Genomic DNA, 16303 nt, shown 5'->3' with positions numbered 1-16303 from the left:
GACAAATTTATATATTTACACGATCTAACCCAAAAAGATCGTATGGATAGCAAAGGGTGTTGAAAATATTCCTGTGTGTTGTGCAGAAATGCAAAAATGTATATTCAATCACAACTTAGAGGTGTGAATCCAGGCTCATATTTCCTTGAATGCTCGGATGAACAGATCTAACTTCAGCTGCATATGTGATGTGTTAATTTCCAGTTTCCATTCGTATAAAAAGTTCCAGAAAAAAAAAAGTATCGTTTTGATGTAACCTGTGTTCAATCGAGTCAATATACTTTACAGCAAATACAAACTTTACACGGTCACACACTGGCATGGGAAAAAGGTGGTTGTGTGTCCAGAACCATGCCTGGCCACGTTCATCTGCTCAGTATTAATGCTTCCTCACTTCACCATGTCATTAATTGACGATCAATCAACATAGCAGAGGTGCACAATAAGTTCATCTTTCACTTATCAATCATGTTTGCTGTCGGCTACAATAAAACTAATTAAGTTCATAATGCAGTGAAATAACTGCACCACCGCTCCCCAGGAAGATAAACTCTTAAATACACATCCATTTCACATGGATCATGAACATATTATATAAACAAAACATCCACCATTCATGACGAATTGGAAGTGACCTTATCACAGTGCTAATGCCATTTTAGGGGCAATTTAAGTGTATCACTTGTCAGCCGGTCATGGGACCGGTCCAGGTGTCAAGGGATTACTGACAGATGCACCAAGCTGTGCTTCCCACTGTCTTGCTGGGTTTTAGGAACCCAGCGGTCCACCCATTCATGCGACCATCGCTCCTCCGGCCTCATCGTTGTTAGAGAGCAAATATCTTTGACTGTCCTGCAGCATACCTCGCGGGCCTCCTCCACAGAGGCCGATCTCGACACTCCTGGCACCAGCCATCTGCAGATCCGATCACCTCCACATCCTCCAATCTCTTCGAGCCCATACCATGCCTGTTTAGACGCTAAAGTCTGGACTAACAGAAGCTGCTTGAGCATGCGGTGTCTGGGAATGCGGGATTCATGACCAAACCAATGAAGCCTCGCCTGCCAAAGAGACTCACTGATTAGATTTCTATATTAAGGATCTTTAAGCTTCTAATACAATATAGTCTGGTTCAATAGAGGCTGGATCATAGGCAGGCCAGCCTTCATTCTATAAGCCAGCACAGGCGGTCATTTAAATACGTTCATGTTTTCCATCCACAGAGGAGTAATATCTGTGGCCCAGAAGAATCACAGCTTTCATCTTCTTGGTTCTTTCCGTAAAGTCACGTAGAATGGAAATAATAAAATAATAAAAATAAAACATAATAAAATAATTCTCACGACGTTTCGGCCACAACGCAAGCAGCCGTCCTCAGGTGAAGAACAGGTCTGTCGAGAAGACAGTCTGAATGACACACCCCAGGCTTGGAGCCTCTATTTAAAAGCTGGGAGGGAGGAGGAAGAGAATTATTTAATAATTTTATTTCAATTATTTTATTATTTCCATTCTACGTGACTTTACCGAAAGAACCAAGAAGATGAATCCCTGCAGTCACGAAAGCTTTAAATCGAAAAATCACAGCTTTGTCCATACGTTTATGAATCCGCGTGTCCTGGTGAGGGTCCCGGTGGCAGCATGGCAAGTAGGGTGGTGAAATCACTCCTTGAGCCAGGCCCAGTGGGTTGTGTTCACCAGCAAGCGCCTCTTGGCCGGGTGACCCACGTAACTCGATCGGGCCCAGCCTGAAACGGCGACGTGACAGCATCACGTGCACCCACCATCCGCAGGAAAAATGGTGAGGGGCGGGTGCGATGAACTAGACCTTCGCGGTAGACACTCGCAGATTTGTATTCAGCAAAAGTCCAGGCAGCTTCCACAGTGTTACAGTCTAATGAAAGAATGCTGCTCGACTAATTTGAAGTGAGACTTTGGCTGCCAGAGCTTGGTGTGAACACATTAACCAGCTATGAGAGCTTCTCCGCCACTTGTAGAACTGCCCGTATGACATGAAATTCCATGACAGGCGATTTATTTTTGTGGAACATACACAAGACCCCATTTCATGTTGGAATTATCCAGACACAGAACAAGATTCTCCATCTCATGGAGCGGCCATTACCAGATCATCAGCAGATGTAACATGGTTAACCAGCAGGGAACCATCCCTTAACTTTGACCAGGCATCGATTCGCGTATCATTGTAACCATAAATAATGCAATTTATTTATATGGCCATTGTGAGCTTTTCTAACTATGTAATTATTGAAGATGTAATGTAATGCATGGCGCCAGAGATATTTTATGTCATGAGCAAAGTTGAACAGGAAATGGCTCCGACTCCTGGTCACGCAGCTTTAGACGGGCCTGCCCAAAATAAAAAAAAATCCTCAATGAATGTGAGCGGAGGCAGAGAAATCGAAAACAAAAAACAACCCAAAGCCCCAGGCCTCTTTATGGTACTATAGGCCTAAATTACATCAAGAAAACTGATATAATTTCTGCTGAAAATCCGTACTCCTCTGTGGTAGTCGATCGACAGAAAATACAGCAGTCCCTTGAATATCGCAGAAGTCACGTTTTTAGAAAGTGCCGCGCGAAAGCTAAAAGCACAATATTCAATACTTTAGCCTTACCTACGTAATGGCGTTTAAGCCCTGGGCATTCTCACTACTTCTGGTTTGCCACACATGCAAACACATTATGACATTTCATATACTACAATTCCACGCACTAACCATAACAGAAGTGTCTGCACTGAACTGCTGTTATATTTGTTCTCATATTTACCACGATATCCTTCCCTGTTACCAGGCCTGCATTTTTGCCACCAAATTCATCCACTTCCGGCTCCTTACTGTCCTCTGCATGTGCACGGCTCACCTCTAACACAACGCAATGTTTATTTAAAAAATAAATACCACTCTAAAATATTTACATCTACGTACCAACACTACCGACCTCCTTCTACACACCAGACGTTATATAACAGCTACAACTAAATACATCAAGTATACATCGCCTGGTAAGGAATACAATGCATGCACATACACACTCGCGTTAAAATAATTACATGTACACACGCCACCACACACATACTATTAATACCCACATCAAGCACTACAATTACTCCCTCCATAAACTTACGTCCTTCGTTCCTTTGCGGCAATGTCGTCAGCAAGGCAGCTTGCAAACAGCACAATGGCTGCAACCAGGTGCCTGATCATTGAGCCAAAAAGTAAATTATTTTCGTGCCATACAGTACCGCACTGAATTCCTGCTCATTAACATAACCCTGAATGTACTTCGCCGCAACCAGCATGTAAGGACGCGACGACTCACAGATGTTTGCTTTGCGGGGCGCTGCGATGCCAAGCAGAGACGACCACGAGCACCGCTCCACCGCGCGGCTGTGGTCGCAATGGTCGCCATTTAAAACCCCCACCACCCTCACCCCCTGAGGTCACGTGGCCGAGCGCTCCGTGACGTCGATGACAACGGACGCGCCAGCCCACGGCAGCCACCGGGGGCCGCGCAGCTTGACAAACGTGGATTGTGGAGGCAGGACGACGCATTCGCTACCGGCTGCGTCTGAGGTGAGAAGTCTGTGTGTCCACACGCAATGTACGCACATAATGTACATACACGATGTATGTTGATTAAACGTGAATAATTCAAGGAATAGTAGAAAGCCATTATGATTTATTCTTGATTTGAAGCTTTCGTGACTGCAGGAATCCATACTCTTTGGTTATTGCGGTAAAGTCACGTAGGTAGAAAAATTAAATGAAACAAAAAAGTGAAATAAATCACGTTTCGATCGCAACACAAGCGGTCGTCCAAAGGCGGAAAAATATAATTCAGCAGTGGAACTGCTGAACCAGCGAGAGAGCTGCTACAACAAGAGGTTCCATGTGGTGATGGTGGGCAAGCACGATGATAATTTGACATTAACCCGCCCACCTCTGGTCCTGGCACCTGATTGGCTCACAGTGACGACATCACATTGACCCCCCCTCTCTCAGACCGGATCAGGATGATTTCCTCCACAATTCTGGATGTAGCCTGATGAGGCTGGATGTGATTACCGGCAAAACATCGTACTCAGTCTGTCAATGTTGCTGTGGTTTACCCTCCAACATAACGAGTAGTTGCTTAACTAGTAACTAATTGACATGTTTTATTTACGTGACAAACCTTACTAATTGGCTGTGTCGGTGGTGGAACGTTTCAGGACACATTTATATTTACGCGATCTTAACCAAAACATCTCTATTGTGGGTAACAAATGTACATTGTCAAGACACACAATGCCAGCTGGATCTGAGGTGAGAAGTCTGTTTCCACACACACACACGCAGTTGTACAGTACTTAAGCCATGATCATGGTCAATCGGTCCTTGTGAGTTGTAAACAATTGTGGTTGCTGTGGTTAGAATCCTGAGTGGTTGTGTTCAATGGTGCAAGCGGGTTCCGTTAAAGGGGTTCAGGTGTTCTAAAGTTATAATGCTTGAATTGATTGCAGTGCATAGTAGTAGCATAGCGACAGCACACTCCAGGCACCAAAATTATCTTTCATTTAAAACAATTGCACTCTCAAGCACACCCACATATCCCCCATACATGCACTCTCACATCGAATATACATTCACACGCGGGCTTTGTCCGGACCCATCATTGTGAAAGAGAGTCCACATGAGGTGAGATTCTGGCAAGGACTTTGTGTATGTGATGAGGGGACTTCTTTATTTCGTCGTTACCGAGACAATGAGGTTGCATAGCATCCGCCTTATTCACAGGCTTCACTCATCCAATCAGACATGAGCTTGCTGTATATATGACATAAGTTAGTGCAGAAGTGAAATCGTTGAAATGTAAAGTATTGTGGTGCCTATTGAAAATATATGTTTCTATGGTTACATATGCAATTAACGAGTATAAATGTTAACTGTTGAACATTGCTATTAGTGGCCTTCAGGTCTAACCGTGCCTTTCTGCATGCTCTCAAAGTGTTTTATCATTGTTTTTTAACGCACTTTATTTTTTTAAAGCAATTATATACATATTAGGTTTTATATACATATTCATAATTTAAAAAAAATGTCAAATGTCGGGCGTGACTGTTGCACTTGTTTGTTTTTAATCCCTTTGAGGGCGATATAATTTTATGAATTCTACATGATGATGGCAGGTTTCTCTGCAAGCCGACTGTAGATCCCAGCTGCTGGCTGTACTAACACACATTAGTGTAGTGTTTTGATTTATAGTGCAGAGTATTTGGCCTCCGTAGATTAGGCCCTACATTTGATGTGAAGTAATCAGACTAAGACAAACTACGCGAGAATCAAACACAATAACAGCAGTAATCGTTGCAGGCCAGTCCTGCATGGCTGGACGCCACTTTGTAATATGTTAATGTTACAACCTGGACATGGACTCCACTGCTTAACTGGATTATCAGGAGCAAGTGAAGGTTTATTAATATGCTTAGGGTGTATTGCTGGCTACCCACCCACTTGTGTACCATGCCAGCCTCCTGAAGTTTTACCTCGCGGAACTTGCTGCAACAGTCTGCCAAGGCTAGAGGACGATATTACAAAATTGCATTCAGTAAAATCGCCTCCCCCCTGCGACAAACTTGGCAGGACCCTCCTGAAAAAAGAAAGTTGAGACTCGGGCAGGCTCTCTCCAATAAGGTAAAGCGATAATCCAGACAAAATGCACGGCTGGGCCCCCACATTGGGATATTTTAATATTGCATCGATTGACAGTTCCTATTCAATAGATATTCACACAAAGAAAAGGAGAGGCGAGGCTTTCCCGGGTAAAGCAACGTAACGACGACGATAATGAAAACATTTCACCTCGGATCAAAGCGTGGCACACGGCCACGTGTCCGAATGAGGGGGATGGTGAACTGGCACAGGAAGAGCAGCTTCTGGGTTTGTCAAGTGATGAAGGAATTGATGAGTTCCATGCATGCGACCATTGGATCAGCGGTGCAGCATGCGCTTTCAGTTACGTAATTATCACACGAACCACGTGCACCGAGATTGATTCAGAATGTGGAGAAGTGCGTGCATTGTTGCATTCAGAACAGGTGCAGGGCTTATTTTTACGAGCAAATTAACCAATGGCATTTGCCAAAACCCAGCCGAAATTGCATAAAGAAACCCCTCCCACACATTTGAGATGCGGGGAAATACCACATCATAACGAAACTAACCACGACCATCTCTGGCCAATATCCATCTCGCAGTAAAGAAAGGAGCGGACTACGGCGAAAAGCCAGGCCTGGTCGTCTGGTTGGGGTGCAGGACATTTAATCAGTTTAACACGTAGCAGGCTTTCGCGACCAATAACATCCATAAGAGTTGTTTTTTTGAGTTAGATCGCATAAATATATAAATGTGTCGTTAAAACCCGCCAAATCAAAACACATTCCTTCGGAGTGGACAGGTAGGAACTTGGTTGGACAGCGCATTCGTGCACGACAGACAAATATGCATGAGACAGACAGACAAAAAATCCCTGGTGGGCAGTGTGGAACATATTGTTCCTACCTGTATAAACTTCCCAAGTACCGTATTTTCCCGCATACGCATATAACCCACAGACTCATATACCCCGCAAAAATAGCGTTTTGTGTCAAAAAAAATTCAGCCCGCACCTGCATATACGCCTCATGCATTAATATATTTAACATCGTTACCGCAGCTTATTTCCATCATTAATACGAAGTTTACATTTGTAATACATTCCACTATCAATTGTTAACATTAAAATCATAACGTGCACAAATAAAGCAAACTAACCGGAAACGAGTGAACTTAAAACAGGAAATAAGTAACAAATGTCCAATAAATAAGTAACAACTGGTAGATACATAAGTACAGTTTTAACACTGGTAGATTGCGCACTGCGCAGACAATAACAGCACGAGGGTAACTCCGTCGCCCCCCCCACCTCTCTCTCCCCCCAGCTGTGGCTCCGAAGTGGTCCGTGATTGAATAACTAAAGTGTGGCGAGGTGGCTTACATCAATATTAGCGAGTAATCTCGAACCCAAATTGTGGAGTGATGGCGAGTGCCATGTACTATCGTGCAGAGGTGACACGTACAGTCAGTGGGAGCACCCAGTCGCAATTGTCGTGGAAGGGAGTGTCTGCTTTAAAAGAATGTTTGGATGACCCAAAAGGTAAAAGTGCGAACCCCTTTGCGAGTCGCACACCTTTTGTTAAGTGGGAACGTTCCCATATCAGGATGGAGATAAACAGCCCGAATGGATAACGGTGGTTAAGGTCGCCTGATCAAAACGTGTACGAGTTCAGAAACGCACTCGGACATAGGTTTCAGTGGATGTATATTTTTGGCTATTACTACTTGTAAGATACTGTGTTTGTGTGGCCTGCTCTTCAAAGTTGTGCTATCGTGTGGAAATGGGGGCATCCGAGTCATCGGTCAGATATCCTGTGATCCCGTGACACCTGGGTCTGTCCCATGACCTCCTCTCTGTGATCTTTCGACACTTCACTGGGCCTCGAAATGCACCAGGTCTGGCACAAGCGCCATGGTGATAACTATCATTTAGTGGTAAATTGCAGCTGTTATTGTTGGCGACTGGCCTACAATTAAACGGTCAACGTTAATAACCTGTCACCTCAAAAGTTGCGTAACAAATCACACGAAAGACCCCACCATACAGGCACTAGTAACCTGACCAACATTAATGAGCGATTATGAAAGGCACTCTTTGCAATTCGAAAATATTTTACTGCACTGTGATTCCATATTTATTGAAAGCTCATAGCTCGACTGGATGACGCCTACAGCTGCATCCATTCTTGTCGTGAGGGAAGTCTGTGAATGAGTTTAATGCTTTGGAGATTGTCACGCTTCTGGTTGCAGACCTTCCCAGACTCCACTTCACACGTGCAAGCCCCTTCTACTCTGCTGTGTCCAAAAACTCCACTCACACCTCCATATCCACAAACTCCTGCGGGTCGTCTCACTCTCCTTCTGTCCGAATGCTGCTCCTGCTTCACGCTGCCTGCATCCACATGGAGGTCGCGTCGTGGAGCAGAATCTTCATCTTCACTTTTAAGCGCAACTTCTTCGCTTGACACTTCCACTCCTGGCCATGTATCAAAGCTGGAATTGTATTCTGGTTGTTGTTACGAGATCGACTCATTGTTGCACTTTGACTTTCACACGTCCATTTCAAACTGTGCTCCTTGTAGATTTCTTTACGCGTTTCAGTAAAAAAAACCCACTTCAAAAAGGCATGACGGAACACAGTTTACTTTAAGGGTTTTTTTACATGTATTCTCCGGAGGTTGTGAATATTTGATGACCCTGTAAACGCCTTACCACACGCAGTACACCTGATGGCCTTCTCTTCTGTGTTCTTTGGTATGTGTCAAGATTTAATAACTGCGAATGAATTCCAAGACAGTGCAGTCGTCATGTCCCGTGGACGAGGCGAGGTCACAAACCAGAGACAGGGAGGCGCTGACATCACCCACCCGTGACTTTGAGGGGACGTCTCCCGAGGGCGCTTTGCATATTTAAATAAAATGTGGTAAGCAATGTGCGATATCGATGGACACAGATACAAAAAAGATCAGCGGACACTCTTTCATTTATCGGTCTCTCCACGAAACAAAGGAATGTTTTACACAAACTATAACTGGCACAGCCTTCTGGGAGTGCATCATTGATTCAGTGCAAGCCACCCGTGGACCCTTATTGGTGCACAGCGTCTCAACAGCAGTCGGGTTTGCTTTAACCATTGTTCCAAACATCCAGATGTTAATCAGCAAGGTGCATTTATAGTCTTAGTTCGACAAAATCTATATAAACACGTAATACAAAATTATAATTAGTGTTGTGGAGAATGCATCTCCTATACGTAACTTTTTAGTGGTATGCCTTGTAACTGGTGAACGATCCGAGTGTGCTCCCTATTTCAAAGACAATAAGTTGCTCCAGAGGCAGATGCTTCCTGAAACAAAAATAACCTTTGGCCTGCATCACAACAACAACAGGTCTCACCCGAGTTATCTGTACAGGTTACTTCCAAAAACGGAATTTGTCCAAACATCACTTATTCAATATTTGACAATTATAGACAAAATGTTCCAGGTACGCACACAGACAAGTATTCATTCTAAATTGACAGGCATATTAACAAAATTGAATTAATGAATCATGTTACGTCGTATATACAAGGCGCTGATATAAAAGAAAATGCACCATCTGCTTAACAGTGGATGTAAAACTTACTGGTGTGTCATTCAAAACCAGTAGGCCATTGCATGCTGGCGTCCGGGTCAAAATTTAGCAAATTCTAAACATTACCTACAAACTCCAAAACTGAGATGCCACATCAACCATCGCCCCCTACTGACAGGCTCTTGTCCACATGCAGATCGGTGCAGGGCCACCACCTTGTGCCACACAGGGGCAGCTGTTACTTGGGGATGCTCTTCGAGCGTTTGAGACGAGATACGATACAAAACTACGAATTGCCGAGGCAATTAAGCAAGCACCATATGAATGCAAATATTATTATAACATAGTAAATGTTTGGGAGCTTATTGACTCTCGCTTCTGGATGGGCATCTACCCAACCCACAGGTTCACAAATACTGGCCGCATCTTACTCTGCAAGTTGAACCTAGGAATTGAGTGTTCAACTTCACGTTATTTTCATTAAATGCCTGTGACAAGGGTGAATCTATTGGAGCTTCATTGTCTAAAGGTTACACATCTACCGGGTCTCCATTTGACTTTGTATTGTCTAAGAAGTCCACCCACACCTGCCACAAACAAACTGCTGGGAGTTGCCTCGCTCTGCCTCACAGTGAGAATTCTCCTCCTGCTTCACGTTGCCTCCATCGATGTGAAGGTCAGATTTTGGAGTTGAATCTTCATCTTCACATTTTACCTCCACTTTTTCGCTCTTCACCATCACTTCTTCACGTTTCACCTTCACCTCTTCATATTTCACCTTGATACCATTCAAAGTGTCCAAGCTGGGTTTTTCTTCCAGATCTTGTTTCAGGATTGATGGGCTCATTGCGGCACTTTGACTTTCACAAGCCGATTTTAGACTCCACTCCTTGTGGATCTTCTGATGCTTGTGTGTTCTCTGGTGTCTTTTAAGAGAAGATGAATATGCAAATGCATTGTCACAAACAGCGCACTGGAAGGGTTTCTCTACCGTGTGTGTTTTCTGGTGAAATTTGAGGTGTGATGACTGTGCAAATGCTTTCTCACAAAGAGTGCACTGGAAGGGTTTCTCTCCCGTATGTGTTCTCTGGTGTATTTGAAGAACTGATGACGATGAATATGCCTGCTCACAAACAGTGCACTGGAAGGGTTTCTCTCCCGTGTGTGTTCTCTCGTGGCTCTGAAGGTGTGATGAGCATGCAAATGCCTTTTTGCACACAGTGCACATGAAGGGTTTCTCTTTTGTATGAATTCTCTGGTGCCGTTTCAAATGTCCAGGATGATCCGTGCTGTATGCACACTGGTCGCATTGTTGCATGTTGTTACCGAGCTGCGCCGAGTGCCTTTGCTCCATCAGACCATTTCTGCAGAGGAAGCGTCAGAGGAGGCGACAGATACAGACAAAAACAACAACACCATCTACGGCAGTATCGAGGCAGAGGAATGCATATTATATAGTCACACATGACTTACACGTCTATACTTATTGATATTCAAGATATTCCCCAATTGATCACATGGGCTGTTCGGGCACACAGTGAGAGGGCAAATAGTCATAAATATGCCTGGAAGCCTGATAATCTTCAAAATGAATGTTAATCCAAAACTCCAAGCACACAATATCGGCTGAATGTGTCGTTAACACCCGCCACCACCCGACACATCCAAGTAGTAAGGGTTGTCACGTAAACAGAAGATGCCAATTCGTCACTAGTACAGCACACCGGTGTGTTGGAGAGCCAAGCCACAACATTTACAAAATGAGTACGACGTTTCGCCAGTACCTACAACTAGCTTCATCAGGTGACAGCCATATTTGTGGAGAAGTCTTACTGTTTCGTTCCTTAAATAGAGCCGCAGATGTGTTGACCACCCTTCTGCGCTCTTGCACACTGAGGCAACGTATGTTATGCATGTGCATTATGCGAGCCCTTTGAACGTGTTCTTCCTTTCTATTGTTTATTAAAATAGCCCTACCAACGGTAATCCCTATTGAAGTACGCTGCCCTTTGTACATTGCGGGAGTAACTGATAAACTAGCCAGATGTTTGGAAAAAGCACAACATCCTTGTCAGATTTGGCATGGTACATAAAATACAGAATTTAATATCTGGTCCAAAAGATGTATTATCGAAGCTATCAATAGAAGGTGTGTACAGGATTAACTGCACGTGTGGCAAATGTTATGTTGGGCAAACAGGACGAATCATCAGCACGAAACTAAAAGAACATCAGAGAAATATTCAATTCTCCCAAATAGCAGCAGTAGCAGAACACGCATGCCAACAAGGACACTCAATTCATTTTGATTATGTTGATGTTTTGTGCAAAACCAGCTACTACTGGACAAGACTAATTAGAGAATCTATCGAAATTGGAAGAAATCAAAATAACCGTCTGCGCTGCGTGGAAGCGAATCATCAAATAATACATGTTTAAATGCATGCCTACAAAGGGTGGCGTACTTCAATAGGGATTACTGTTGGTAGGGCGATAAAGAAAAAAACAATAGACAGGAAGGACAAGTTCAAAGGGCTCGCATAATGCACATGCATAATGAACGTTGCCTCAGTAATCCCCCCCCCCCCCACGTGGTGCAAGAGCGCAGAAAGGTGGTCACCACATCTACACCTCTATACAAGGAACGATACGGTAAGACTTCTCCACACATTTGGCTGTCACCTGATGAAGCTAGTTGTGCTGTATTAGTGACGAGTTGCCACGTTCTGTTTACGTGACAACTCTTACTAGTTGGCTGTGTCGGGTGGTGGCGGGTTTTAACGACACATTTATATATTTATACGATCTAACCCAAAAAGATCGTATGGATAGCAAAGGGTGTTGAAAATATTCCTGTGTGTTGTGCAGAAATGCAAAAATGTATATTCAATCACAACTTAGAGGTGTGAATCCAGGCTCATATTTCCTTGAATGCTCGGATGAACAGATCTAACTTCAGCTGCATGTGAAGTGTTAATTTCCAGTTTCCATTCGTATAAAAAGTTCCAGGGGAAAAAAAAGTATCGTTTTGATGTAACCTGTCTTCAATCGAGTTAATATACTTTACAGCAAATACAAACTTTACACGGTCACACACTGGCATGGGAAAAAGGTGGTGGTGTGTCCAGAACCATGCCTGGCCACGTTCATCTGCTCAGTATTAATGCTTCCTCACTTCACCATGTAATTAATTGACGATCAATCAACATAGCAGAGGTGCACAATAAGTTCAGCTTTCACTCATCAATCATGTTTGCTGTCGGCTACAATAAAACTAATTAAGTTCACAATGCAGTGAAATAACTGCGCCACCGCTCCCCACGAAGATAGACTCTTAAATACACATCCATTTCACATGGATCATGAACATATTATATAAACAAAACATCCACCATTCATGACGAATTGGAAGTGACCTTATCACAGTGCTAATGCCATTTTAGGGGCAATTTAAGTGTATCACTTGTCAGCCGGTCATGGGAACGGTCCAGGTGTCAAGGGATTACTGACAGATGCACCAAGCTGTGCTTCCCACTGTCTTGCTGGGTTTTAGGAACCCAGCGGTCCACCCATTCATGCGAGCGTCGCTCCTCCGACCTCATCGTTGTTAGAGAGCAAATATCGTTGACTGTCCTGCAGCATACCTCGCGGGCCTCCTCCACAGAGGCCGATCTCGACACTCCTGGCACCAGTCATCTGCAGGTCCAATCACCTCCACATCCTCCAATCTCTTCGAGCCCATACCATGCCTATTTAGCCGCTAAAGTCTGGACTAACAGAAGCTGCTTGAGCATGCGGTGTCTGGGAATGCGGGATTCATGAACAAACCAATGCAGCCTCGCCTGCCAAAGAGACTTACCGATTAGATTTCTATATTAAGGATCTTTAAGCTTCTAATACAATATAGTCTGGTTCAATAGAGGCTGGATCATAGGCAGGCCAGCCTTCATTCTATAAGCCAGCACAGACGGTCATTTCAATACGTTCATATTTTGCATCCACAGGGGAGTAATATCTGTGGCCCAGAAGAATCACAGCTTTCATCTTCTTGGTTCTTTCCGTAAAGTCACGTAGAATGGAAATAATAAAATAATAAAAATAAAACATAATAAAATAATTCTCACGACGTTTCGGCCACAACGCAAGCAGACGTCCTCAGGTGAGGGAGGAGGAAGAGAATTTTTTAAGTTTTATTTTTCTTATTTTATTATTTCCATTCTACGTGACTTTACCTAAAGAACCAAGAAGATGAATCCCTGCAGTCACGAAAGCTTTAAATCGAAAAATCACAGCTTTGTTCATACGTTTATGAATCCGCTTGTCCTGGTGAGGGTCACGGTGGCAGCATGGCAAGTAGGACGGCGAAATCACTCCTTGAGCCAGGCCCAGGGGGTTGTGTTCACCAGCAAGCGCCTCTTGGCCGGGTGACCCACGTAACTCGATCGGGCCCAGCCTAAAACGGCGACGTGGCAGCATCACGTGCGCCCACCATCCGCAGGAAAAATGGTGAGGGGCGGGTGCGATGAACTAGACCTTCGCGGTAGACACTCGCAGATTTGTATTCAGCAAAAGTCCAGGCAGCTTCCACAGTGTTACAGTCTAATGAAAGAATGCTGCTCGACTAATTTGAAGTGAGACTTTGGCTGCCAGAGCTTGGTGTGAACGCATTAACCAGCTATGAGAGCTTCTCCGCCACTTGTAGAACTGCCCGTATGACATGAAATTTCATGACAGGCGATTTATTTTTGTGGAACATACACAAGGCCCCATTTCATGATGGAATTATCCGGACACAGAACAAGATTATCCAACTCCATCTCATGGAGCGGCCATTACCAGATCATCAGCAGATGTAACATGGTTAACCAGCAGGGAACCATCCCTTAACTTTGACCAGGCATCGATGAGCGTTTCATTGTAACCATAAATAATGCAATTTATTTAAATGGCCATTGTGAGCTTTTCTAACTATGTAATTATTGAAGATGTAATGTAGTGCATGGCGCCAGAGATAATTTATGTCATGAGCAAAGTTGAACAGGAAATGGCTCCGACTCCTGGTCACGCAGCTTTAGACGGGCCTGCCCAAAATAAAAAAAATCCTCAATGAATGTGAGCGGAGGCAGAGACATCGAAAACAAAAACCAACCCAAAGCCCCAGGCCTCTTTATGGTACTATAGGCCTAAATTACATCAAGAAAGCAGATATAATTTCTGCTGAAAATTCGTACTCCTCTGTGGTAGTCGATCGACAGAAAATACAGCAGCCCCTTGAATATCGCAGTGGTCACGTTTTTAGAAAGTGCCGCGCGAAAGCTAAAAGCACAATATTCAATACTTTAGCCTTACCTACGTAATGGCGTTTAAGCCCTGGGCATTCTCGCTACTTCTGGTTTGCCACACATGCAAACACATTATGACATTTCATATACTACAATTCCACGCACTAACCATAACAGAAGTGTCTGCACTGAACTGTTATATTTGTTCTCATATTTACCACGATATCCTTCCCTGTTACCAGGCCTACATTTTAGCCACCAAATTCATCCACTTCCGGCTCCTTACTGTCCTCTCTGCATGTGCACGGCTCACCTCTAACACACCGGAATGTTTATTTAAAAAATAAATACCACTCTAAAATATTTACATCTACCTACCAACACTACAGACCTCCTTCTACACAACATAGACGCTATACAAAAGCTACAACTAAATACATCAAGTATACATCGCCTGGTAAGGAATACAATGCATGCACATACACACTCGCGTTAAAATAATTACATGTACACACGCCACCACACACATACTATTAATACCCACATCAAGCACTACAATTACTCCCTCCATAAACTTACGTCCTTCGTTCCTGTGCGGCAATGTCGTCAGCAAGGCAGCTTGCAAACAGCACAATGGCTGCAACCAGGTGCCTGATAATGGAGCCAAAAATAAAATTATTTTCGTCCCATACAGTACCGCACTGAATTCCTGCTCATTAACATAACCCTGAATGTACTTCGCCGCAACCAGCATGTAAGGACGCGACGACTCACAGATGTTTGCTTTGCGGGGCGCTGCGATGCCAAGCAGAGACGACCACGAGCACCGCTCCACCGCGCGGCTGTGGTCGCAATGGTCGCCATTTAAATCCCCCACCACCCTCACCCCCTGAGGTCACGTGGCCGAGCGCTCCGTGACGTCGATGACAACGGACGCGCCAGCCCACGGCAGCCACCGGGGGCCGCGCAGCTTGACAAACGTGGATTGTGGAGGCAGGACGACGCATTCGCTACCGGCTGCGTCTGAGGTGAGAAGTCTGTGTGTCCACACGCAATGTACGCACATAATGTACATACACGATGTATGTTGATTAAACGTGAATAATTCAAGGAATAGTAGAAAGCCATTATGATTTATTCTTGATTTGAAGCTTTCGTGACTGCAGGAATCCATACTCTTTGGTTATTGCGGTAAAGTCACGTAGGTAGAAAAATCAAATGAAACAAAAAAGTGAAATAAATCACGTTTCGATCGCAACACAAGCGGTCGTCCAAAGGCGGAAAAATATAATTCAGCAGTGGAACTGCTGAACCAGCGAGAGAGCTGCTACTACAAGAGGTTCCATGTGGCGATGGTGGACAAGCACGATGATGTATTTGACATTAACCTGCCCACCTCTGGTCCTGGCACCTGATTGGCTCACAGTGACGACATCACATTGACCCCCCCTCTCTCAGACCGGATCAGGATGATTGTACCCACAATTCTGGCTGTCGCCTGATGAGGCTGGTTGTGATAACCGGCAAAACATCGTACAGCCTGTCAATGTTTCTGTGGTTTACCCTCCAACATAACGAGTAGTGCTTAACTAGTAACTAATTGGCGTGTTTTATTTAGGTGACAAACCTTACTAATTGGCTGTGTCAGGTACTGGAACGTTTCAGGACACATTTATATTTACGCGATCTAAACCGAAACATCTCTATTGTGGGTAACAAATGTACATTGTCAAGACACACAATGCCAGCTGGATCTGAGGTGAGAAGTCTGTTTCCACACACACACAC

The 16303-nt window shown here is 44.2% G+C and overlaps 1 protein-coding gene across 1 annotated transcript; it reads right to left on the bottom strand.

Moving 5' to 3' along the window:
* Window positions 1-10146: 10146 nt before the first annotated feature.
* On the bottom strand, window positions 10147-13582 carry LOC133339190 (gastrula zinc finger protein XlCGF71.1-like; the record flags this gene model as incomplete). Its single annotated transcript, XM_061547344.1, has 2 exons — window positions 13538-13582; window positions 10147-10597 (listed from the first exon to the last, which is right to left on the bottom strand). A coding segment is annotated over exon 2 (441 nt), but the record flags the coding sequence as incomplete, so codon positions are not given.
* Window positions 13583-16303: the final 2721 nt, after the last annotated feature.

This window comes from Lethenteron reissneri, unplaced genomic scaffold (assembly GCF_015708825.2).
Source record: "Lethenteron reissneri isolate LAM-NWPU_2019-01 unplaced genomic scaffold, ASM1570882v1 scaffold_1643, whole genome shotgun sequence".
In the NCBI taxonomy this organism is placed as follows: Eukaryota; Metazoa; Chordata; class Hyperoartia; order Petromyzontiformes; family Petromyzontidae; genus Lethenteron; species Lethenteron reissneri.
Note: the sequence above shows the minus strand (reverse complement) of the source record. Positions and strands in the feature narration are given on the sequence as shown.